A 24,529-nucleotide genomic window follows, 5' to 3' on the forward strand; every position below is an offset into this window, starting at 1 on the left:
TGTGGGTAAACTGAGCAACACCCATTTGGTCTTTTCCCTAAGGCTTTGCCAACAAGGTGAGGCATTTCAGGCTAATCTCACTAACCTATTTAACTCTCCTTTTAGTGTAGGAAGAAATGCTGTGTGTAAAATAAGGTAAAAATTAACTTGATTAATGTGCCCTGGAGGCTTTGAGAATAAATTCTGCTTTCTTTGGAAAGCCTTTAGCAGACATCTCAAGCAGCAACAGATACAAATCACTTCTAAAATGAAGTGTTGAACTTCTACTCTATCTAAAAGTTTGCATGAAAGCATTTGGAGAATGTACTGTCTGTGCAGTGCTGAATACAGAAAATACCAGTGATTTTAGGTAATGCATACCCTCAATCTCCGTTAACCAGGAGCAGGTTAGATGCATGGAGCTGTCATCTCTAGCGCTAGAGGGCAGCAGGATTCCACTTTCTTACACTCGAGGTTGTATCATTGGGAAAAAAAATGATTAAAAAAATCATTATAGCATGTAATGATCAATCTGTTCTACAAATATTTTCTGCTTGCTCAGAAAATGACAGTATGGAGTATTTTCTTTGCAATGTGATTTGATCTCTCATCTGGGAGAAGATTGTTCATTTCACTTGCATTACAGAGTACTGGTATGTTTTCTGTCCATGTTGATATGCTGTTATTTTCAGTGCCTAGCTTTTAGGTTTTGTGATAGTCTCTTAATGAAACTTAGCCTTGGAGCAGCAGTGCCATCGATGTCATTTATTCTCTTTTGGCTTGGCAGCGTATATTGGCATGAATTCAAACCCTAAAATCTTGAGGGAGATCGGCAAAGGTCCTCAGGGATATTGGCTTTCACCCTAAGGAAAAGACATTCCTCCTTCTGTGCAGTTGCATTAGTCCTGTTAACATAAACGAAGATTCTGTTTGTGTTTTGGGGAACAGTGTGGCAATTTCAACACTTCAAATCCAATTGTGTATATATGTTTTGTGAAGCTTAGAAATGTCACTTCTCAGAACTGCCTACACATTGCAGGCTCTGAATGCCATACATCCAAAGGCTTCACAAGCATTCAGGAAGTCTGCTGTCAGAGAACCAGTGAGCTCCCTCCCACACAGAATGCAGCTCTTGGCAGCTTTCCCTTCTTTTCTCTAGTCCTTGTTATCCCTTTTGGTATATTAATAGGAAAGTGGTTCTTCGCGGCATGTACATAAGAAGTTGTTGGATATATAAGTTTAAGAAGAGCCTCTTCTCTTAGAACTATATGAGGAACCTTTGGAGCAAAATCTGCAGCTCCATTCATGGAGCCCTGCACAGTTTTTAGTACTGGATTTGAGGCTCAGAAAATAGAATGAGCCATATCTGGTATACCTGAATTTTTCATGAAAGCAATTCCTTGCTGAGCCATCTGGTTGGACTAAAGTTCCAGTGTAGCAATTACATGTTCCATCTGTTTTTATTGCCCTTGTGTCATACCAGGCTGCTCTGTGGGATTTGATTTTTGCCAGTGCTAATGAATCCAACTGGGTGTATTAGCAGCATTGCTAAGACCCTGAGATTTGTAGCCATCTCTTTCTGATTCACACCTCTCTTCAGATCTGATTCTTCTCTTAAGGCCCACTCATTAGTCTTAATTTTTTTAAACATCAGGCAGCATGGATATGGGATATGTATGCTTCATGCTCAGCATGAATGTGTATGTGCACACATATACATATACATGTGCTGTGTGTCATTTAGCTGCTTAGTCTGTTATTTGAAAACAGTACAAAGAAATGTGTTTGATTACATACCTAAGAAAGCAGGAAATTGGATTTCATACTCCCTTAGAGGATAACTTTGATGTATTAATTAAATCTGCAATTCCAGGTTTGTTAGCTAACATGTTAGAGGCTCCTTGAAAACTTCAGCCACCAAAACAGATTCTGGTGTTTGTTTTAAGCTAACTGATAAAGCTATGTGTCAGTGCATGCTTGTATTATGCTTATATTATTCTTATGATGAGAATAAGGAAAAGGAAATGCATCTTTGGGTGATAGAAGAGTTGTGACATACTCAACAGAGATAGTTGCATGTTTATATTTAGTCACATCCCTGTGGTGTTCAGTGGGCTTTCCTAAAAAGACACTATGGACAAAGACAGGACCTCTGTACTTCTGCAGGAGGCTTTCTTGTAACCCTGACCAGTCCAGCTTGCAAAGGGGGAGTGTAACAGAGATGAGTTGTCTGTGATGTTTTTGCACTGGTCTTTTGGTAATAGTTTGTCTCATTTTGGCTGCAAAGGGCAAAACAGGAGACAAATAAGAATAAAAAATGCAGGAAAGAATAAGCACATGACTAAAGTCTGATTCTTTTGCAGCATAACTTAGGAGATTGTTGAATAGTTAGCTGACAATTTTACAGTATGGAGTAATCTTGTAGTTCTTAACATTTCAAGTAATACAGCTAGAGAGGGATGTGAACGCTGCTGTGTGCTGAGAGCTTTTAGTAAAAGGATTTGCTTCTTGCTGTTGAATACAGAAAGACCCATCTCTGGTAGACTGCTGCATGCTGTGTATCTGGGGGAAAAAATGCCAGAAGGGTTTTTCTCTCAAATGTGATAATACCTAGAGTAAATTCCTGAGAACCCTGTAAGCTGGAAGAGAAAACTTAGCATTTGAATTTGTCCTGCCCTAGAGGTTCTAAGGGAGCTGGGGCAGTTTTTTGTTGGCAGTATGTACGTATGTGTATGTGTTTTCAATATCTAGTAACTCTGGTAAAACCCAGTGGTATAGTTTCCTTTGTTAATCGTAGCTGAGCAAAGCTGCCAGTCCATGTGAAGTGCCACCTTGCTGTGTGATAAAGGCATCTTCCAGAAGACTGGTGTTTTTCAGTTTCTCCCCTGTGCAGACTGCCCAGCTACTGGTGCATTGTCCAAGGAGTGTTGGGGGCAGTTTACAAGGGTGTGCAGATGCAGGTAGGAGTCATGGACCTTCAAGTAAATAGTGCCTGAGTCCTGATCACATTACAGGTGCTTATCCTCTCTAGATGAGTTTAAGTGATTCTCAAGATGAATTTTTAACTGCTTAGATAGCTTTGAGCTTGTTCTTTCAGTGAACGGCATGCTGTGATTTGTGGTGATTTTATCTTTGTTATTGGTTGATTATATTTGGGGGTTATTAAATAGATTGCTCCAAACCTGTTGTACTTTGAAAATCTGGGGTGAGTGAAAGACAAGCAGGCAGTCTTTTATCAATTCTGCTAATTCTTGTCCTTATTCCTTGCTTGATCCTTGGGATTTGCATTTAGTATCTAGTGGGGTTTCCTACTGCAGCAATTTAACTTCTTTTTCTCTATTTCCCTAGGGTGTACTGGACAGATTTTCCCAAATTCAGCCTAAGCTCATCTTCTCTGTTGAAGCTGTTATATACAATGGCAAAGAACATAAACACTTGGAAAAGCTGCTTAATGTGGTAAAAGGTATTTCACTGTGTACCATCTACTCTTAGTTATGCTGTAGTTCTGTGAGCTCTCAAAGCCTTCACTGCCACAAGAAGTGACACTTTGACTGCTTCTCACTGTCCTTCCTCCTTTAAAGTATCTCTGTGGTCACTTGGAACTTCAGAACTGATTTGAATGGAAACTAACCAGTTTTTTGTGTAATTCTCACAGTCTTTTGCTAGCTTAGCTTAAGTATAGCGTCAGCTGTATCAGCAGGCGAACAGGGACTGGTGATACTGGGTTTTTTGAGCCCAAGTGAAGTGCTGCTGTAGAAAAATGAAGAGGTATTACAGCATTAAAGCATGCAGATTTCCACACAGGCTGGCAATATTGAGCAAACTGTATCTTAGGTAACAATTCAGTCTTTTGGAGTTTCAATGCTTGGTGCATCAGAATTATTCCTGTTACTTAGTGCATTACATTGTATTATCCAATCAGACAGAAAAGACCATTGTTTTAGGTAACTGAATGTAGGAAATAATTTGTTTCCTTCCTTCTTCCAGGGCTTCCAGATATAAAAAAAGTGGTGGTGATTCCATATGTCTCCTCAAGAGAAAACATAGATATTTCTAGGATTCCAAACAGGTAATGGGAGCTTGTGAGCTGGGACTGTCCTCACTATGGATGTGATGGATGCTGACAGCAATTGCAAATGAACTTGCAAAAGCTAGAGTTTAGTCAGATTTCTTAATGTGGGTCCAGCTTCATACTGAATGTAGAAGTAATACGTTGCTGCTGATGTTTTGCTTCTACAGAGCCAGTGTTGGTATTAATGGTTCTCAAACAAAGGCAAAATTCAATAGGATATAGCAAGGAGAAGAAAATCACTTTGAGAAATGGATAATTAATAATTTAAGTGACATTTCTAGAGATAATTTGTTTTGCTTATTTACTGGCCTGGATTACATACATTGGGTACCTTTTGGAGTTCCAGATTTTGTGGTGAGGGTGAGATTTTTCCAGTCTGGGCTGCTAAGAGTGGCAGCTGATCATAGGTGCAGATTTATAGGCTTGGTTTTGTTGTGTTACATCTCAATATTATACTAATGCTTTATTTTCAAAGCAGAGAAAGGAAACAAAATAATTAGCAGCTCAAAGACTAAAAAAATCAGGAATAAAAATAATGTCCACAGTTTGAGTATATAGCTCATTCTAAAAGAGATATTAAAGACAGAAGTAATTCTTTGTATGGGCTGGGGTAATGATGTAAGTTTGTTTTAAATGTTCTTTTTCTCCCCTCTTATGCAGTGTCTTTTTAGAAGACTTCCTCGCTGCTGGGAAAGGAGACCAGGCCCCCCAGCTGGAGTTTGAACAGCTGCCTTTCAGTCATCCTCTCTTTATCATGTATTCATCAGGCACAACAGGGGCACCAAAATGCATGGTTCATTCAGCAGGGGTATGTCTGCCCTCCTGGAGCTCCACTATCTATATTTAACTACCTGAGTTATATTTTTCCTTTGGCAGTATCATGCTATAATGCACTTTAAGGACAAATTGATTGCTGACAGCTTTTCAGTAACTTGCAATGAAACTTTCTATTTGTGACTGTTTGAAAGCAAATAAGGATTTAAAAAAACCCAAATTATTTTATATCCTTAAAGATTCAGACTTCAGCTATTTCCTGGGAACAAGTGTCAGTCACAAAAACACTGGTAGAACTGGCCTGACTCATACTTGCAGAAGAAAGGCCAAAGAACTTGAATTGAGTCCTTAGAACTAATTTTTGGACACAGTCAAGTTGAGGCCCTTAGGGAGCTTGCAGTTTTTATTACCTAGGATTTTTTTGACCATAAACTTTAGTCCCTATGTTTATCAGTTCAGAGCATGTCATCCTCATCAATCTCCTTTTAAGGAATGAAGCCAAAAGGTTAGCTTATCTCTTTGGGTGTAGGTTTTGCTTTGTATGGAAGCTTTGCTTTAGGCAGTGTCTAATTGTAACTAAATGTATATATGATATTACTGCCAAAATGACCCATGTTCCCATGCTTTCCATTTATTATTCAGGTTCTAGGCAACTTAAAATGTTAAGGAAGTGATTCCAGCAGTTGGGCAACGTTAATTCTGCTCCTTAATAAAAGGCAGGGGTTTGGTGTTATTTCCCTTAAGGCAGGCACAATGTGCTGCCTAAGCACATTTCAACCAACTTGTATGGATTAAACTGCACAACTGTTAGCCAGAGTCCAGTGTTTCTGCTCTTCGCTCTGGAAGTCAGGATGAGCATCTTGCAAGACTGGCTGTAGAGTTTTTTCAGGTAGCCTGAGGGCAGGGCCACTTTGTCACACCCACAGTGCAAATGTTCTTGCCTCTTTGGTGGCAGGGGCTGGAGGATTTGCCCACAGACAAATCCCACACTGCCAGTAGACACTCTGCTTTATTATCAGTAGGAGATCATACCAGGCAGCATGTGATACACAAAATGGTCCCTTTGGGACACAAATCCTGTGTGTGTGAAGAAGAAAGAAGTAGTTACATTTTGAAGTTTGACAATTGTTTTGAATCTGTGCTGGCTTTAGACTGATTAAAAGTACTTGCAGAGATGGATTAGCAAAAAGAGGACAGGTATTTTGTTCAGTGATGTAGGATAAACAGTAGGGAGACAAAAAACACAGGTGTAGGTCAGAAAAGAGGACTTTTCTCTGCAAAGTTTTTTCTTGTCCCATGTTACCTGTGTGGCTTAGTCATGCCTCTGCTCTCCATTTGAATCACCTGTTCAGTTCAAACCGAGTTTAGGTGTGGACTACTCATCCTTGCTGGGGAGGAGAGACTGTGATGGCTTCTTGAATAGGATATGTTATTTATGAGGATTCTGTGTTCCTACTGAACAGCTCTCTAGTTCCTGTATTGCAGGATAGTGGTTTTTGTAAGTTCTGGTGCTAAAATCTCTTTTATTTGGCCTAAAAGCAAATTATTGCATCGGAGGTTCTGTGGTTTGCATGCTTTGTATGTGTCAGCTTGAATAGGGCCTACAAATAAAATCCATGCAAAGAGATTTGTAGATGTCTTCTGCACACTTGATTGGGTTTCTCTGCTTGTTCTTGGCTTAATCTTGTTTCCCCTGGAAATAATAGAAGGATTCTCATTGATTTCAACAAAAGCAGAACTACCCCATGGTCTTCATCTCATTTTCCAGCCTCAGATTGACTGAAGTTTGATTTTGATAGTTAAAAGCACAAGCAAGGATGACATTTCAGTAAAGGCACTTCAATTGTTTTTTTGCAGTGTGCTTCAAAGCTGTTTTGTTTCTGTACTGATCTTGGAGATGCCAATACACAGTTTACTTCAAATTCACAACTCTGTTTCTGTCTAATGCTGCAGTATGTTTCTGGTCTGTCTTCTCTGTACACATTCTGTTTTCTTGACACACAGTGAAATAACATATGTAAATAGTGAAAATGAAGCCATGTCATGGGAGATGATTTAGAAAGTAGTGCCTCAGAGGGGACTAAGCTTTTTCCTGGCCTTGGAATCAAAGCTGTGTTGTATTGAACAACTGGGTGTGCTACAGAGAGCCATTTAGGGTTCTTTTTAATACTTGAAAAACAATAGTAAGTCCTAAAAACCTTGCTTCTGCTTCTTACCTCATTCAGACAGGCCCCTTTTCAGTTATTCCATATTCCCAATTATCTAAGAAGATATTTTTTTTGTAAAATCCTAATCAGTTGATTTGTGTGCATCTTAAGGGCTTGTAAGACCTGAGCTTAAATAGCTGTACTGCTGCAGACCTCTTGTGTAACTGTAGGCAAATCACTCTGAGGATTTCTCATGCTTGGACTCTACTGAATGCTGCATTGGGGAGGTTGCTGGTTTGAGACCAGCAGCCTTGAGTAGCTGCTCTCTCTCAGCTGTGTAACCCCTTAGCACTGGCCCCTATGTGCTGGTGGTGTGGCTCAGGAGCAGCTGTGCCAGCTGATACTTTGACATTCCAGATGCTCAGCACTTTGCAGCCATATGTTAAGCCCAATGAAGAGAAGCAGACCAGTAAGTTATGAGCTGCCAGATCTGTGTCATGAAGCGCTGAACATTTAGGGTTCATGGGGGGGGGTGTCATACAAGTCCTATAAGTAAGCCCCATAAATAAACTTGAGATTGCACACTGGGCCATAAGCTCTTTAGAACAGGTATACAATCTACCACAATACCTTTGCTTCTGGAGTGAGACTTACCACGTTTTGCAAGGGTTTAGTTCATAGCCTCTACCTAAAGTAATTGTTTAAAAAATTGCTTGTTTCCCAAACTGTGCAATAGCAACAACTAAATGAAGGAAAAGGAAAGCCAGTATTTGTTTTAATTGAATTTGACTTTTAATTTCACTCTTATGTGGCTCTTTCAGACTCTCCTGTGGGGGCGATGTGCTTACTTTTATAAATGGAATAATTATGTTAACACCTGCAATTCTTTTGGCAACCTTAACAATGAAGTTAGTGATTTCAAATCCTGACTGCTTTTCAGTTTTCAATGTAGGGAATGTTAGCTATAGCTAGGTGGCAGCATCGGGACAGCTTCATGTGTTCAAACAGCAGCAGGTGAATCCAGACCTGGTTCCTTCGCAAAGAGAAAATAAGACTTATTCCTTTATTTTTATTTAATGTTTTCTGCCTTTTCTCCTGAAGCATGTGCCAGTTTTATGACTCACCGGTTTCATTTCAAGTGTTCATCTGTCATATATTTTCTTTCAGTGTATATCATGTTTCATCCTTACAAAGCTCTTAGTAGTTCTACTGCAACTCCTTGCATAAAACCAAACCCCATCTTTATTTTAAGATTAACCACACCAGTTTGTCACTGCAGTTTAGTGACTTAATGAAGTAGTTTGTAGATCTGTCTATCCTAATGATGATTAGAAAGGTACTTGAGCAGAATCTCCAATAAAAGAGAAAAGAAAGTAATATATTTAACTGCATTATCAATACTGATGTTTTGAGCTGGGAGGTTTTTCATGCTGCTAGTCACTTCCATGTTTATAGATGTGTGTAGTTAGGTCTTTCCTCTCCTAGATGTTAATAAATAAGACCGTTTGGATACGTATTGTTAATGTATAGCAGCTGCTGCAGTTTATAGCAGTTCTAGGTCCTTCATTCCTCCCAGTTGCATTGGTATACCGAAACAAAACTGTCAAAGGGCTTATCTTGTAAAATCTGGCCAGTAAAAGCATGCCATTAAGATTATGGCCTTCATGGAGCGCTCTGCAACTCTGATGGCTGAGGAGAGTTGGAAGTGGAGGAAGTTATTTATTCCATGGATTAAAAATGATGTGCAGGGGGAATTGCAGTGGTCTAATGGGAGAAGATGAAAAGTTACATGAAAAAATGGAGAATGCAATTGCTGCAGCTGATGTAGATAGGCCCTGGGATTTACTTTAGTTGTGGTTAAAGGCAATACTTGCCTTTAACTGTGGAGTACATCCTGTGAAGTATTGACAACATTAAGGGTTTGTTAAGTCCTAATGTGTCAGAGTTTTGCTTTTCATTTATGTGAACTTACATTTTCCTTTCTCTGTTTTTCAGGGTACACTAATACAGCATCTGAAGGAACACATTCTTCATGGGAACATGACCAGCAATGACATTATTATGTACTATACAACGGCAAGTGTGGCTTAAGGCATTTTTAAAACCACTTTAATATATTTTCTCTTATAGAGATGGGAGAGCTTTTCATACACATCTACAAGTACATTTTTATATATCTTTAATTTTTCTGCAAGGGATTGTCCTATTTAACTGTTTTGGTGGGGAGGTAAGAAGCTGCTGAATAAATCTGATCTGTGTAGGAGTTCAGTTATGTGGTGGGCTATCCTCTTAATGTTGTGGTAAAGGAAATGGTTCCAAAGTCTTCTATGACTGGAACATTTTGAGAAGGCTGATGTATTTCCTCATGAGTTCCTTTCTGAACTTCAACAGCACTAATCAGTTTGGAATATCTCCATGAAGGAATTGTTATAATGACCTTGTCTCAGATATTCCTGTCTTTCAACTCATGCTTTAAAAGTATGTGTATAGGGATGTATGGAATCTGCATCTCATTTGGTATTTGTAAAGGTAAGTTAGGTGAACATTCATCAGGAAGATGTAGCTGACCCGCTTTTGGGACAGGTGCGAGGATAAGCAGTGTTCCAGCCTTACTTTCTGATTCCTAAATAATATGATGAGATATAATCAGCAGAGATGGGCATAAACTCAGGTGTTGGTTTGACCCTTTCTTAAAGTAGGAAAACTTGAGAAAAGGAGATTGGAGGGGAAGATGGCACCTCTTGCACAAGGGCAAGGAGCATGCTTTGGTCCAGATGATTTTGCCAAGAGCTGCACATGTCCATCTTTTTCTAGTTGCCTGTAGCTCCTCTACCAGCATATGATAGCAAGCAGCACTCCTGATGGCTGTGATATGGCTGCCAGAAAAGCAGACAGCTAGCTGACAAAGATGGAAATTGATGTAGGTATTTTCTGTTTTCCAGACTGGCTGGATGATGTGGAATTGGCTGGTGACTGCGCTTGCTACAGGAGCTTCAGTGGTCCTGTATGATGGATCTCCTCTAATTCCATCACCAAATGTGCTCTGGGACTTGACTGACAGACTGGGGTATGTGAACAAGATTAAATGGAGGAAAATGTTCTGCTGCTGTTACGATGACCACATACAAGCAACCTCATTACAGGTGTCATTCCCTTGATCAAAGCTAGTATGCATCATGAGTTTATCTTTTGGCTTAGCCTTGAGTGGTACTACTTCTTCCCATTTTGTACTAAACCAGTTTTTGACAGAGAGCAGGAGAAACAAAGAGCTGATTGTCTCAAATTTGAGTCAAGTATTTGGATTCCAGGCAAACAAAGAATTTTGGTTCAATAGTCAGTTTTCAAGAGCAGCCTTTTCAAAAGGCAGTAATTGGGAGCAATCTGAGGAGTAATTTCTCAGCACATGCAGAACTTAGGAAATAAAAATCCTTTTTTCAAGCAGTTCAACATAAGGCTCAGTGTAACACTTTAAGACATAAATTGACTGCAAAGGCTCAGCAGGGTTGCTTATATTTTCATATTTTGCTTTTAAATCTATAATGCCTAATTTTCCCTGCCAAGCTGTTAGTTAATTGTTTTACACAGGTCTTTGTGCCTCCAGATGCTCACAGTGCCCTCTCTGTCAAAGCCCAGAGAAATGGCAGGTATTGGATAAACAGCTGTAAAACCCTGTGCTGATATTTAGCTTTGTACTCTGCTTCAACTTTATCTTTCTGGTAACTCTTATTTTGCCAGCTGGATGTAAGGAGTAGATCTGAATGTTATTGCTGATAAAAATAACGTCATTTTCAATTGGTAATTAAAATTGTGGTAGAAAGTGGATGCCAAAAGATTCACTTCCTGCCTCTTGATAATTAATAATTTAAACTTCACTGAATCTTTTGTGACATGTAATATTCAAAGGCTGATGTTTTGTCTCTGGCTATTATAATTGAAGGTTAATGCCTAGTCAGAATGCTTCCAGTAAAAAAACCCAACATGAAACCAACCCACAAACTTAAGACGCCCCCCACCTCCCCCCCAGAAAAAACCCATTAGAACAACAGGCAAAAATTTAGACTCAAGAAATAACACAGCTTATTTTTAAGCATTGTTTCTGCATGCCAGAAGTAAGTGAAGATAACTGAAATGTGTCTGCATGTCTCACTTTTGTAATCTGGCGCTAAAAGCGGTGGCCATCTGTGTGGTACTTCATAATGCAGTCTGTTCCCAGCTCAGTCATATGTTACATATTAAAAAAAAGGGCTTCAAACATGTGAAGACTACCTTACTTCTCTGAAGATGTGCCACACTTCCCTTCTGAGAGCATATTCTTACAGTGTCATCAAGGTATCTCATACTGCATGACAAGATTTTAAGTGGACATCAATTAAAGAGCTGTTCAAGTGAACTCCATTTTGTCACCATCCACCAGTTATGTAGCATTTGGGAGGAAATAATAGAAGACTAGGCTCTGTATGTGCTGTAGAGGAAGTGTCAGAGCTTAAAAACAGAGAAGCATTTTGTATTCTAGCTGTAAAATAAGCAATAATTTGAAGCATGGAAGGAAACTAAGGTATCATACAGGAGTGTGATGTGGTTTTGGTGTAGAACTGGAGGAGCAATGCACATCTGGACTGTTATGGTCCTGTTCCCATGTACCTGATAAACTGCTCTATGCCCCAGTGTGCAAATAGCCTGTCCCTGCCCAAGAGGTGGCAGCCTCTTAGTAACTGTCATCCATCTAAAATGGCAAAGACATCCCCTTTTGATAGTGTTCAAATAGCTTTCTCTCCATGTATGAAACAGTATTATCTCGAGAGCTGTTCTGCCTTCCCTCTTGCCTTTGGCATAAAAGCAAAGCTAGCAGGATCTTATTTGAAGTTCTACTGATGTATGATTGCCCATGTTCTGTGCCCTCAAGACTGTGTCCCTTATCCCTGTCTGTCCCTGTGCATTTTCTTGAGCGAGTTTATTGCTGTAATATAAAATGAATTAGCAGAAGGCAGGGAAGAGGATTTCCTGAAAGTCAGCAGAAACTGAACTAGCACTTCTATTGATAGAGTAGGGAAGGGGACAGCCTTCATTTCAAATTTCAATTATACTGTAGTGGAAAGCTCCAGTACCCTTTCGTAGGGGCAGAATTCAGTTATTCAGTTAGCTAGGCCGTATTTCATTTCAGTTAGGCACCTGCAACTCCGACTTTCATCTCTGTAAATTGAAGAGGGAAAATCACTGGCTGATGTCTTCAGAGTGAAGTATTCTTTGTTCAACTGTGCTCTGAAATGGCAATTTTCTTACAGGCAGGAGTGTAACAGGCAGCAGGTTTGTGTTTAACAGCTTAGTGACAATTATGACCCATTAATGAAATAAATGGTATAACATTTTGTGATGTCTTTGGCGTATTCTGCAGTTATGAATTCCTGTAAATGAAAGTGAGCATTCTCCAGGAGGTGGGAAAGCTTTGCTTAATATTTAAAGATGGAAAGAAAAGTTTCAAAGCTGCAGAAATGACATGTGATCTGGCTGATTTTGATTGCTCAAAAGAATGTGCCTTGCACTTAGAAAGCTTTAAGACACTGCATTGCTTCACTGATCAATGTACAGTGTCTTAACAGCCTCTGCTTGCCGCAGTGGGAATTGCAAGCATTTAGTGTCTTAGCATATTATTTAAATATACCAAACATTGAAACTTTGTTCACTCTAGGATCACCATCCTTGGAACGGGTGCAAAGTGGCTGTCTGTGCTAGAAGAGAAAAATTTAAAACCAGGTAAGCTTCAAAAAGCTATTGCATCCCTTCTGTCGTCCCCCCTGCCTTTCCTGTCCAGGTTCTGGCCCTGAATCTTGTCAAAGCACTTCATGTAATTGTTCTGGATTGTAGTGTCAAATAGATACAAACTCTTGTAAAAATTCTACCTTAACCTACTTTGTTGTCTTCCTTCTTTTCAAGGTGAAACACACAATCTCCAAACCCTCCACACTATTCTGTCTACAGGATCACCGCTCAAATCTCAAAGCTATGAGTATGTCTACAAACACATAAAAAGCAGTGTTCTCCTGGGATCCATTTCAGGTGATGCTTTTATGCTGCATGCATCTTCCTAATTCTGTTCATCGCCTGTGCATTTTGTTCTTGTTTGCTGCTGTATATTTAAGAAGCTTAACCTTTGGATTGTTCAGATTTGGTTACAGTTAAACTGGAATTAACTGTCTTATTAGTGCAGAGATTTTCTGCATAATTCAGTGTGCCATAATGAAGCTCATACACTCAAAGGCTTTTAGGTAGAATGCTTCTGCCATGGTGGATGCTTTGGGTTTTGGCTGCTTTACTTTCAGCAGGATCATTTATTTTGACTTGCTGTCCTTAGGGATAGCAGGGTGAGATCAAGAAAAAAAGAGTCTATTAACCTACAGAACACACTGGTCTGCAGATAACTACCTTCAGCAGAAAACACCTCTTGGAGAGGTTTTTTCATGTCCCTGTTTCAGTTCTTTTGGAGTAAGTGTTTGACAGCCAGAGTTTTCTGTAAATTACATGATTAGGGAAATACCAAGCCCACATATTGTGTAGTTTGTTGTGAGGAGTGCAAGCTGAGGCAGCTTCTATTCACAGCAAGTCCACCGTGGAGCTCCTTGTTCTGTTTTGTAACAAGGACCAACTTTTTCAAAGGGCATTTTAACTTAGTTTGATTTGTTTAAGGTTTGACTGTTCTGCTACTGAAGTCTCCTGTGACTCAGGCCTTAGTAAGAGTAGTGCTGAATCTAGAACTTGCTACAATAGACTTTAATAGTCTCATATGCAGGATACTATTTTTGAGTGAAGCTAACGTGATTGATATGTCTTATAATTCCACTTCCTTGAAGTTCTAGAAAGACTATAAATATTCCAGTTAAGTAAGCACTTTGACAGTATCTATTTTCATTAAGATAGCTGTTCATTCTATAGACATGGCTCCCCTTTCTTCCCTTCCTCCCCCTCCCTGCTAATGAGAATGAGATACAACAGCTAAGTAAATACTGAGTGGAATAGCTTGACATTACCTTAAACTAATTCAAACAAACAAGAAAACATTTCTCAGTGATCATAAATATCTAAGTCTGAAAACTAGGGCCTGTTTTTCTCATTAGATAGACAGAAACTTCCTTAAATGAGATTAAAGAAACTGTTGGAAGAAGAAAAGTTATGCCTTAAGGAATATTCTTACATGAAGGGCATAAATGTATAAAGACATGTAAAGTAAGAAAATAAACCTTCTTTTATTCAGTCCCATAGCATCCTGGATAATGCTTGTCTGTCTATGCTACTTAATGTGGATCAGGAGCTGTTCTAGAGTTCTTAAGTCATTTTCAGTTTTGCTTTTTCCAAAATATACTGTGTATTCTAAATGGACTATTTTATTGTAGGTGGGACAGATATAATTTCGTGTTTCATGGGTCAGAATGTTACAATTCCAGTTTACAAAGGAGAAATTCAGGCCAGAAATCTTGGAATGGCTGTAGAAGCATGGAATGATGAAGGTAACTGTTATCAAAGCTCTTTTGCAAACTTATGAAATACAGTAGTTACATACCTTAATTTTAATTCACCAGATGGGTAAATGGTCAGCTGTTAAATGAGTGATTTCACTTAGGAAGCATGTTCCATAAAACTTGCCTCTGAATCCATCTCATCTCGATCATACAGGAGTCTAGTGAAGATAATCTATGTGTATAAAGGCCCTCCTTTTCCGTTGCTCTGCTAAAACACATCAAGGCCAAATTCTAGCCTCTGGTATGTGTGTTAGTTAGCTATGTTGCTGTGCATATAGCCAGGCTAGCTTCCACCATGCGGTGCAGCTCTCCTGAAATTACTGAGGTTGATAGGGATGAGTTTAGGAATTGAACACAAGCTGTTAAGCACACCAGTAACAGCTCATCTTATAGCTACAGCAGCATCTGGCATGTAAGTAATAACTGTAGATGCTCTTTGCTTTGGTACTCTATTGTTTACCTCTTTCCTTGTAAACAGGAAAACCAGTTTGGGGTGAAAGTGGAGAGCTGGTTTGTACCAAACCTATTCCCTGTCAGCCCACACACTTCTGGAATGATGAGAATGGAAGCAAATACAGGAAGGCATATTTTTCAAAATTCCCAGGTATGTAATGAAAGGCTTTGGATATTGCTCAAACTGACCAAGGATATAGATGGTATTGCTGCTCTTAAGAAAGCACAGGTTTATTCTTGCCCAGTGATATGTAAGTGCATTTTTGAATCTAGATTTCCAAGGTGAGAAATCCATAGCAAGTTTCATAGTATCTCACTCTGTTGTCTAGTGGTTTGTTTTGAATATGGATCCAAATCAATTTTAAGAATTTCTGAAAAGCTCCAATCCCATTTTGCTCCTGCTCTCATTAGGCAGATGTGCCTGTAACAGCCTGATAATCTGTAGTGCAGACATGGACTGCTTGGCATGAGTGTGAAATGAAAGTGCTGAATAGGTCAGGGAGCAATCAGCCATTAATGAGTGCTACTGCACCTCTGCCAGACTGCTGCTACCTAGCTGGAAGAGTGAATCCTCAGGGATAAGTACTGACCCTGCTACCTCATTAGCATGAGGTTTAAGTATATGCAGCTTCAGACATGCAGAGTCTGCATTTGTACAGTCTTCCAGTGGTGGTAAGAGTAAAGGAAAAGGTACTGTGTGCCAGAAGCTTTCTTCCTAATTTGGAGGACTCATGTCATCCAGAGCATTTGCTTATGTGACACAGCAATGCTGAACTCCCTGCTGCCTATGGGGCAGGGGCTTTTATAGGGACAGGACCTCAAGCTGCTGCTTGTTGGAGATGGAAGCTTTTTATAAATAGCAGCAATACAGAGTGAATTCACAAGCAAAGTCGGGACATGCATCAGGAGATAATTATATAGGAAAACTGAGGGAATGTGGGAGTTGGTTTGCATGTAAGCCTGACAACAGTACATAGGGGAAAAAATAAACCTGTGCTGACAGTTGTTATATTGAAATCATTGAGGTCCAGAGGTTCTGTCTGAAACCTCTTTTCTGTCTTTCCTTGTAAATGGGCTTAAGGTTGTCATAGTGAAGTTAAAAAATGGTCTTATGTGTACATGCCTGTGCAAACAATTGAGGGTTGTTTGTTTTCCTTAGAAAAACTTGACTAGAATTGACCTGTATATCTGTGGCAGGCTGCTGTAGTGGTAGCAATTTTAAAAGGAATACAAAAGTTATTCCAGCTCTGCAGTCAAATCTGATTACATATTAATGCAACTCAAGATCATTAGGTACATAAGCTTCAAGGGAATTGTTGAGACCTATTGTGCAAGCCTAGAAAGCTTCTTGCATAGGATTGCACATCCTAAAAGGGGATCAAGAAAGACTGGTGGGAATGGTGTTATTTTTGGGGAAGGTTCTCCCAGTTCCCTCAAAATACGGTGTTTAGAGCAGCTATTCACCTGTTTTCTAAAGGATACTGTATAGTCATACAGGCAAATAATCAGAAGATAACCTAGTTTGATCCGAATGTCTGAACTACTTTCATGTGTGTTAGCTTTTTGTAGTAAATGCAGTGTGGATTGTTTGCATAGTTAAGTACTGCTACATTTGCTGTGGGTAGTTCTCATACTAGATCTGATATGTTACATTTTTGTATGTGTTTTATTAAGTTAACATGAGTTGATTACACAAATGCCTGCCGTGACTGGATGAATATGAAATCAGCTTCTTAATCTCCGTCATTCTCTAATAGGTGTTTGGGCCCATGGTGATTACTGCAAAATTAATCCCAAGACAGGAGGAATTGTCATGCTGGGTCGCAGGTATAGTATTTTGGTGAAAGCATTAAAATCTACAAACCTCACCTTAGAGCATAATGTACATTATTTTTCATCCTCCCTGTTAGCTTTATATTACTTTTGTTAAATCCAGTATTGTGAATTCCAGCCCTTAAGTTAATCAGAGCAGCTGCATTAGAGGGAAGGAGCCCATTTCAAAGTTCTATTCCACTTTTGTCTGTGTGAACACAGGACAACTGTTGAACTTGTTTTTCTGGTCCATGGTTTATAATGATCATTTATAAGAGCTCAAATTGAGAGTGCAGCACATTTAAGGTGGTGAATCAGGAAACTTTTCTTCTGGTCTTGCCTTTGCCATTGACTTGCTTTACAGCAAAACTGAAATTACAGGAGGTCAGGTATAAGTTGTGCTTGTGCTGGCCATCACAGATGTTCAAGATCACAGTTGTGGCTACATTTTCTGCTTGCATTTAAAAGTTGTTGTTCGAAACACAGTTGAGTGCTGCCTTCATTCTGTATCTTCCGTTTTCACAAACAGACCTACTCAACAGACATACAGTATGAGGCTGCTATATATGAAACACAAGTTCCAGCTATAAGTTTCTGGATAGTAATGATGCGCAAGTGCAATATGATGGATTACTAAGATCCTTGGTCTGTTTGGTCATCAGTGGCATGTGTGTAGTTGTAGGCTACTGGAAAGAGGAGGCACTAGGAAAGGATCAAGCAATAATGTTGAGCTGCTTTGTACAACTTCATTTTAATGAGCAAAATGTCTTTTTGAAACAAATTCTTTTAAAATTCTATTTCTAATGTGGCTGCATATTCACTGCATGAAATGTAGAGAGATTTGGTTAATTGCATTAGTTCTTCTCTTTTCATCAAACTAATCACATTTCAATGCTTCTTTGTTTTGTTGGTGTGTGATTCAGTGATGGTACCTTAAATCCAAATGGAGTAAGATTCGGAAGTTCTGAAATCTACAACATAGGTATGAAATTAACTTTCCACCTCTCAGCGATGACATTGTTGCCTTAAATCTTTATAATGCTTGCATTTCAGGTGTTTGGAAGGATTAGGTAATAAAAGATTTGCCGTTTTTCAAATGTCAGCAGAGAGCATATTAGCACTAACAGTAAAATTCAGTTTTGAAGACTTGAAATGGATTGCTTTCCCAAAGCTTCTGTAGGGCTGGAGATGACTGCTCAAGATCTGTGCTCTGTAAGATGTTTTTTTCATATAATAAGGCCTTAAAGACTAATTATATAATACAGATTTATAAGAGAACCTAACTGCTGAGGTTTTCCTTCCCCCTCGCAAGACAAGCAGTTTTATTCTGTCTTTCCTCATAATTACAAGAAGTTCTTGAGCTTGTGCTTCATATTTCAAAGGTCTGTCTTGTGAAGGGCTGTGAAAATGCACCTGCAGGGGTGCTAAGCTGAGACTTAAGGGCCTGTTGCTTCTCCTGGTTCTTGTGTGATCCAGCGTGTTAGTTTTCTGTCTCTGCAGTAATGAGGGTTGTGAGGAAACCCAAAGAAAACTGCTTAGTGTAAAAGCTTCGGTCCCAAAAGCTATGCCTTTTTTTTTGTCATGGACTTAAATATGACCTTGTCCTTAAACCTGGATTTTCACCTAAGCAGGAGTTAAAATTTCAGAGCAGCCAGAGCAAAGCTTATAGAATAACATAGCCACAATGTCTGTTTTGCCTTTGCAGCTCTGCGGAGCTGATGCTTCTTTTGGTCCAAGCACAGAATATGTGCGTACTGAATAACACACAAATGCAAGTGCTAATAAGGATTCTCCTTTCTTTTCAGTTGAAGCCTTTGAGGAAGTTTCTGATAGCCTCTGTGTCCCTCAGTACAACAAAGATGGGGAGGAGAGGGTGATACTCTTCCTGAAGATGGCATTAAACCATGCGTTCAGCAAGGATCTGGTGAAAAGGATCCAGGATGCAATCCGTAGAGCGCTTTCTGCCAGGCATGTTCCAAGCCTCATTCTAGAAACCAAAGGCATTCCGGTATGTCATGAAAAATGCTGCCTACTTTTTTCTTTGTCACCTTGAATAGTAATTAAGGAGCAGTTGTCATTGCTCTTCAAACCCACATGCGTGGAAATTTTAGCATCTCAAAAGTGTATTCAAGCTTTATAAATAGTTTGTCTATGTTGCCTAGCAACATCATTTCTTCTCCTTTTCAGCTAAGCATGTTTTTGTTTAACAATACCTAAAAATGCCCGTTCTCAGTTTATAAATGTGTCGTGCTCACTCAGTAATATATACTTAAACCCTTTAAATTACCTTTTTAATATTTTCCTTTAACTTCATCTTTTCTGGCTACCCCTCAGCTTATTTTGTTTTTGTTTTGCTGTTTCAAGTGACATCCTTATGAAAGCTGAGTACTCAGCAAATTCATAAAATCATTTTGTAAGTCATTTCACCTTCACATCTATTTAGCCACTTAAACATAGATCTCTCAGTGCCTTAACTGTAGCAGTTATTAAAATCCTTGTGCTTATGGGCACACAAGGGTGGGTAGAGAAATTTGTACAGCTAAAGGATCTACATGCTCAGTCTCCTGGATCTGTGTTACTCTAGTGCTCTCCTTTGCTGTATGAACCATAGAATCATAGAATAGTTAGGGTTGGAAAGGACCTTATGATCATCCAGTTCCAACCCCCCTGTCATGGGCAGGGACACCTCACACTAAACCATCTCACCCAAGGCTTCATCCAGCCTGGCCTTGAACACTGCCAGGGATGGAGCATTCACAGCTTCCTTGGGCAACCCATTCCAGTGCCTCACCACCCTCACAGTAAAGAACTTCTTCCGTATATCCAATCTGAACTTCCCCTGTTTAAGTTTTAAACCATTACCCCTTGTCCTATCACTGCAGTCCCTAATGAAGAGTCCCTCCCCAGCATCCCTGTATGCCCCCTTCAGATACTGGAAGGCTGCTATGAGGTCTCCATGCAGCCTTCTCTTCTCCAGGCTGAGCAGCCCCAGCTTTCTCAGCCTGTATTCATATGGGAGGTGCTCCAGTCCCCTGATCATCCTCGTGGCCTCCTCTGGACTTGTTCCAACAGTTCTGTGTCCTTTTTATGTTGAGGACACCAGAACTGCACACAATACTCCAAGTGAGGTCTCACAAGAACCTTTTAGTTGGCATGCCTGTGTTTTATAGCACTCTCTGATAGTCCTCTCAACAGCTGTCTCAGGTCCATTTGCGCATGGACTTGAGTGTACCTAGAGTAAAAATTCGAGACTTCAGACCAATTGTTAGATATTGGTACCCGCCTACTGCCAATATTGGTTTCAATGTGAAAGTGGTCTGCAGTTCAGGATGGCCAGCCTCTATGGTGTATGCAGTGACCTGGGTCTGATCTGTTGATCTGCTGTTTCAGGCCACTGTTGGCAAATAATCCTTGGCTCAAAATGTCTTCCTTGCATGACTCTAAAATCCCCGGTGCCTATGAAATAGTGAAGCCTAGATTTTCTGGGCTGCAGCTTAGGTTCTGCATGAAGTGTTGAACTTGTAAAGCATGTAAATCACCTGAATGTACAGCACGAGGTTGATGGCAGCGAGGTGCTTGTGATGGGGCCCCTCAGGAAAGCCGGCTCAGATCATTAATTAGTTCTCACTTCGACTGAATTTACAATTGAGTGAATTTTAATTACCTTTCAGGTAAACGTGCTAGTGCTGAAGTGATCAAAGCTGGCTCCCATCTTTGAAAGTTTGGCTTGGAAGGGAAACATTTTCCTGTTTTCTGCTACTTTTAGAACTGTATTTGAATTGTTATCTGAACACACAATCTAATCCTGACTATACAGACACTATGTACTGGTAGAAAAACAGTGTAGCTGCGTTGAAGTGATTTGGACTTTAATACTACAAAGCAGAGTTTTAATGAGATACCCAGGTATTAGAAATGTAATACAAACTCTCAGTCAAATCTTTCTAGTCCTGTCCTGACCAGGTAAGCATTCTGATCACCCATAGCCTGTTATGGTTTGTTTTGAAGCGTTTAGTTGTAGAGGACCATTTTAAGCTCAGTGTTTCACTTCACCCTATTAGAAAAAGACTGTCCTTTTAAGACACATTTAAGAAGAAGGTTTTCTTCTCTCAAAGCCCAGTGGGATTGGGCTTTAGTTTTGAGCCCACCCTTAGAAAATTAAGAATTGTTTGAAAATTGGATGTGTCAGAACATAAAACATTAGAGATTTTTGGTGTTTATACCATGATTCTGATCGCGTTTCACTGTTTAAGTTGGAGCTTGATGGTGTTCTCACAGTGTTACCAAGTAGGAATAATAAACTAGAATTACAAACTGTTCTTTGAATCCCACTTACCCTTCAAGTGATTCTTAGAAGAAAGAGTCTGGTGCCTCAAGTGTAACAAAAAAGGGAAGACATTGTGCTAAGCTTTGATTTTGTTCTGGGATTGGGGGTGGGGTGTCATGAATATTTCCATAAAGCTACTAAATGAAAAGTGTAACTGTCATTGCCATTTTTGTTTTTCAGTATACAATAAATGGGAAGAAAGTGGAAGTAGCTGTGAAGCAAGTAATTGCAGGGAAGGAAGTTTTGCAGCTGGGAGCTTTCTCAAACCCAGAGACTTTGGAACTGTACCGAAATATTCCTGAGCTTCAGAACTTCTGAACTCACTTGTTTGGGTTTCTTTTTTTGCATCTGTCTTTGTTCTGTGTTTGTTTTGTATATATACCAATACTGTATGTAAAGAAAAAGCTCTATTTAATACCAGTGGTTCTTTTAACAGAAAAAATATTTCATGAAGTGCATTATGAAAGACATGGGTAAAGCTTAGCTTCCTTTTATTGGTTAAATATGCCATATATCTTGGAGTTTTTTCCAGCCTGGAAGGAGGAACCTGCCTGTTTTGATCTTTATATATAGGAGTGCATCTTTTCGCGTTAGACTCATATCAACAGCCCATTAAACGGGAGCATCAGTAGCATCAGTTACAGTTGCAAATAGGATATTTCTTCCATAAAATACTCAACTTCCTGTTGTTTTTTTTTAACTGGATTTTTAGCAACACTTTTTTCAGTCTGTGTGTTTGTCACCTGTAAGGAATACACACTGACTTTAACTACTTGACCATGAAACATGCAAGTGTTCTCTATGTAGTGTGCACTTAAATGTTTTCATAAAGCCAAATCATAATGCACTAAACCCGCCTGACTTGACTTGGAATACTTTCAGTCTTGAAATATCTCACGGTACTCGTGAAGGTAATTGCTGCTTCATGTTGTGATGTAACCTTCCTATTGTTTTAAGCTTTTAGTTGATAGACTTATGGGGGTTCAGAAGGTGGGGGAGCAATCACCTCCTCCTTATTCCTGATGTAACTTCCTGTTATTTCCACGGAATTTTCTGTTATTACTGTGGGTTAACATCATTGCAGTTGAAGGCAGCATTTTGCTTCCTTGTTTTGGACTTGGCTTTAAGGCAATGATCCTGTGTTATGTTAGCTGAAGAATTCCATTGTCTTTATTAAAAGCTGATGTATTTTGTAACTTTTTTTACTAAGTGTCACGTTGAAAGCTGAAGCCTAAAATGTTTTCTAGCTCTGTATCCTTCCAGTTTATAAAGGGAAAAATACTGTCATGAGCATACTAAAACAGTAAAATGGAAGCACATACAATTCAGTTGCAGTAGTTGTACCGAGCCTCTGGCATTCAGTATCTCCTGCACTATTTGAGTTTTGTGGGCTAAGTATTTAATGCATTAAAATCATGGATGTACTTACAGTTGTGTCGAATGCATTCAGCATTGATAGTTAATTAAAAGAAATTGATCTTTAAATATATATATTATATATTACATGTGTTTTAACTTGCACTCACTTATTGTCTGTTTTCCTTTCAATTGGGTGTCATGGAATTAACTTAATTTGTTACTGCTATTTAGCTTAATTTGTTACCAAGCTTAATAGTTTTTATCCAAGTCCATCCCACTACAAAATTACTGTTCTCTGAAAGTTTTATCCCGTTTTCTTATGCAGAACCCAGGACAAGCAAAACATTGCTGCTAGTTACATATGCAGTCATTGAGAAGGTCCCGGGTTGAACAGGAATGGAAGAGAGTGTCCTGAAAATGTACCTTGAGTCAGTACAGTAAGAAGTTGCAGGTTGTGATATGTTGATGTTACTGAAAGGGATCGCACTGAAAGGTGTGTACTCTGTTACCTAGGGCAAAATGTAGATGCTCGTTTGGCTACAGCTAGTAAAAGTTTATATTTCTTCCACCTTGTGGTAGATGTGTTGCAGAATATGTCACATTGCTGCTAGTAACTCAGTAATGGGGAAACTGCCTGTGAATGCAGCTGAGGAGCAGTCCCTCTCAGGTGGTCTGTGGCTGAATCAAAAGCACACAGTCATTGTGGACACCAGCTCCGCATGCACTGCAGGATGCAGAAAAGCCTCATTAGCAAATGAGGCATTAAATGAGCTCGTCTCCATTTGACTTTCTGAACTGTACCAAGGCAGACAATATACCATGCTGGCATGATAAATGTGATAGCATAAATACCAAGCACCCATTAGAAAAGTATAAAAATGAGCTATGCAGCTGCCAATAACCTATGATTGAAAGTACTTTTAAATTCCTTTCCCCTCTGGCATGCTATATATAAATTTTACATTAACTGTGACTTTGTATTCATTAAAACTTCATTACATTGTTCTTTAATTCATGCAAAATGTCTGGGGTTTATAAAGCCCACAGATCCTTCTTAATAAGTAATTTTGGGATATTTCATTAATTAAAGATAGTTTAGAAGCACAGATGCATTAAGAACATATACAATGCCTAGAGGCTGCTTTTTTAATATGTTATCTTGCTGTAAACACTGTAGAAAGTTTTGTTAACTGTTATAATTGGATCTCTTGCAAATGTCATGTTGCAAAACTTTTCTGAGGCTATAGTGACAAACAAAAAATAGATGTATTTATATATATTGATCTATGTACTGAAAATGACTTTATAGCCATGAAGCCTTGATGGGTGGTGCAAAATGCACTCTGCAGACCAAGGACTTGCCAGTGCCTCTCCTGGTTTCAAGGGACTGAGTTTCAGAAGTGCTGGATGCTGACAGCCCATGGAAGTCCAGGGAGGAGGAGAGGTATGTGGGTACTTGTGTCAGGCTGTGAAGTGACTTGAAGGGAGGCTATGGTAGAGCTGGGAACAATGTCCCACTTCCTGAGTGGAGCTCCGTCCATTCCAAACCCTGTCCTCCAAGCATCCAACTTGGATTTGTCTTTGCTTACTTGTAGTGACCCTTTTCTTTGGTTACTGCCATGGAGCTGTGAACATCCAGTTGGGGATAGTTGAGAACCTCACTGGCATGAAAGCAGGGAGCTAAAGTCATTACAGTTTGCAAAGGAAAAGCAGAGAACATAATATTCTGTTTCCCATCCCAGGTGATGAGCTAGCTGTGTTTTTTCCAGAGCCTGGGCATCACATAATTGTGGTCAAATGTGGTTTCAATTGTGTCCTTACAAACTGGTAGCACCCAGCTGCTTGGCTACAACAAGGTCTGGTGTGGTAGTGCAGCTCTTCATACCACAGCATCAGCAGCAGCTCCTGTGAGTACCACAGCCCTGGTGGTCCTAAGTCCTAAGTTGGGTGACCCTTGCAGAATGTCTGAGCCGATGGAGCACTGACCTACCTCAGGTAGCTTTATCCAGAAAGACTTGATACCTTGATTGTACCTTGAATGCGTTGCCCCCTGTTTTTGATGCCTATTTATAATTTGGGGCTCACAGTGTCTTGC

General features: G+C 39.6%; 1 protein-coding gene across 1 annotated transcript in view; it reads left to right on the forward strand.

Moving 5' to 3' along the window:
* Positions 1–22,596, forward strand: part of AACS (acetoacetyl-CoA synthetase) — a 41,629-nt gene extending 19,033 nt beyond the window's left edge. Inside the window, exons 6-18 of the mRNA XM_061344685.1 lie at positions 3,328–3,442; positions 3,967–4,048; positions 4,712–4,859; positions 8,968–9,048; positions 9,915–10,039; positions 12,659–12,723; positions 12,904–13,026; positions 14,358–14,471; positions 14,962–15,087; positions 16,694–16,763; positions 17,672–17,730; positions 18,554–18,756; positions 21,256–22,596. Of these exons, the coding sequence (XP_061200669.1) occupies positions 3,328–3,442; positions 3,967–4,048; positions 4,712–4,859; positions 8,968–9,048; positions 9,915–10,039; positions 12,659–12,723; positions 12,904–13,026; positions 14,358–14,471; positions 14,962–15,087; positions 16,694–16,763; positions 17,672–17,730; positions 18,554–18,756; positions 21,256–21,393 (1,449 nt within the window). The 3' untranslated portion in view covers positions 21,394–22,596. The remainder of the gene's footprint in view (positions 1–3,327; positions 3,443–3,966; positions 4,049–4,711; positions 4,860–8,967; positions 9,049–9,914; positions 10,040–12,658; positions 12,724–12,903; positions 13,027–14,357; positions 14,472–14,961; positions 15,088–16,693; positions 16,764–17,671; positions 17,731–18,553; positions 18,757–21,255) is intronic.
* The last annotated feature ends 1,933 nt before the right edge of the window (positions 22,597–24,529 follow it).

The sequence above is a fragment of the Neopsephotus bourkii genome, unplaced genomic scaffold, assembly GCF_033783945.1.
Source record: "Neopsephotus bourkii isolate Nb327-2 ecotype Australia unplaced genomic scaffold, CSIRO-AGI_Nbou_v1 NB_230, whole genome shotgun sequence".
Lineage (NCBI taxonomy): Eukaryota > Metazoa > Chordata > Aves > Psittaciformes > Psittacidae > Neopsephotus > Neopsephotus bourkii.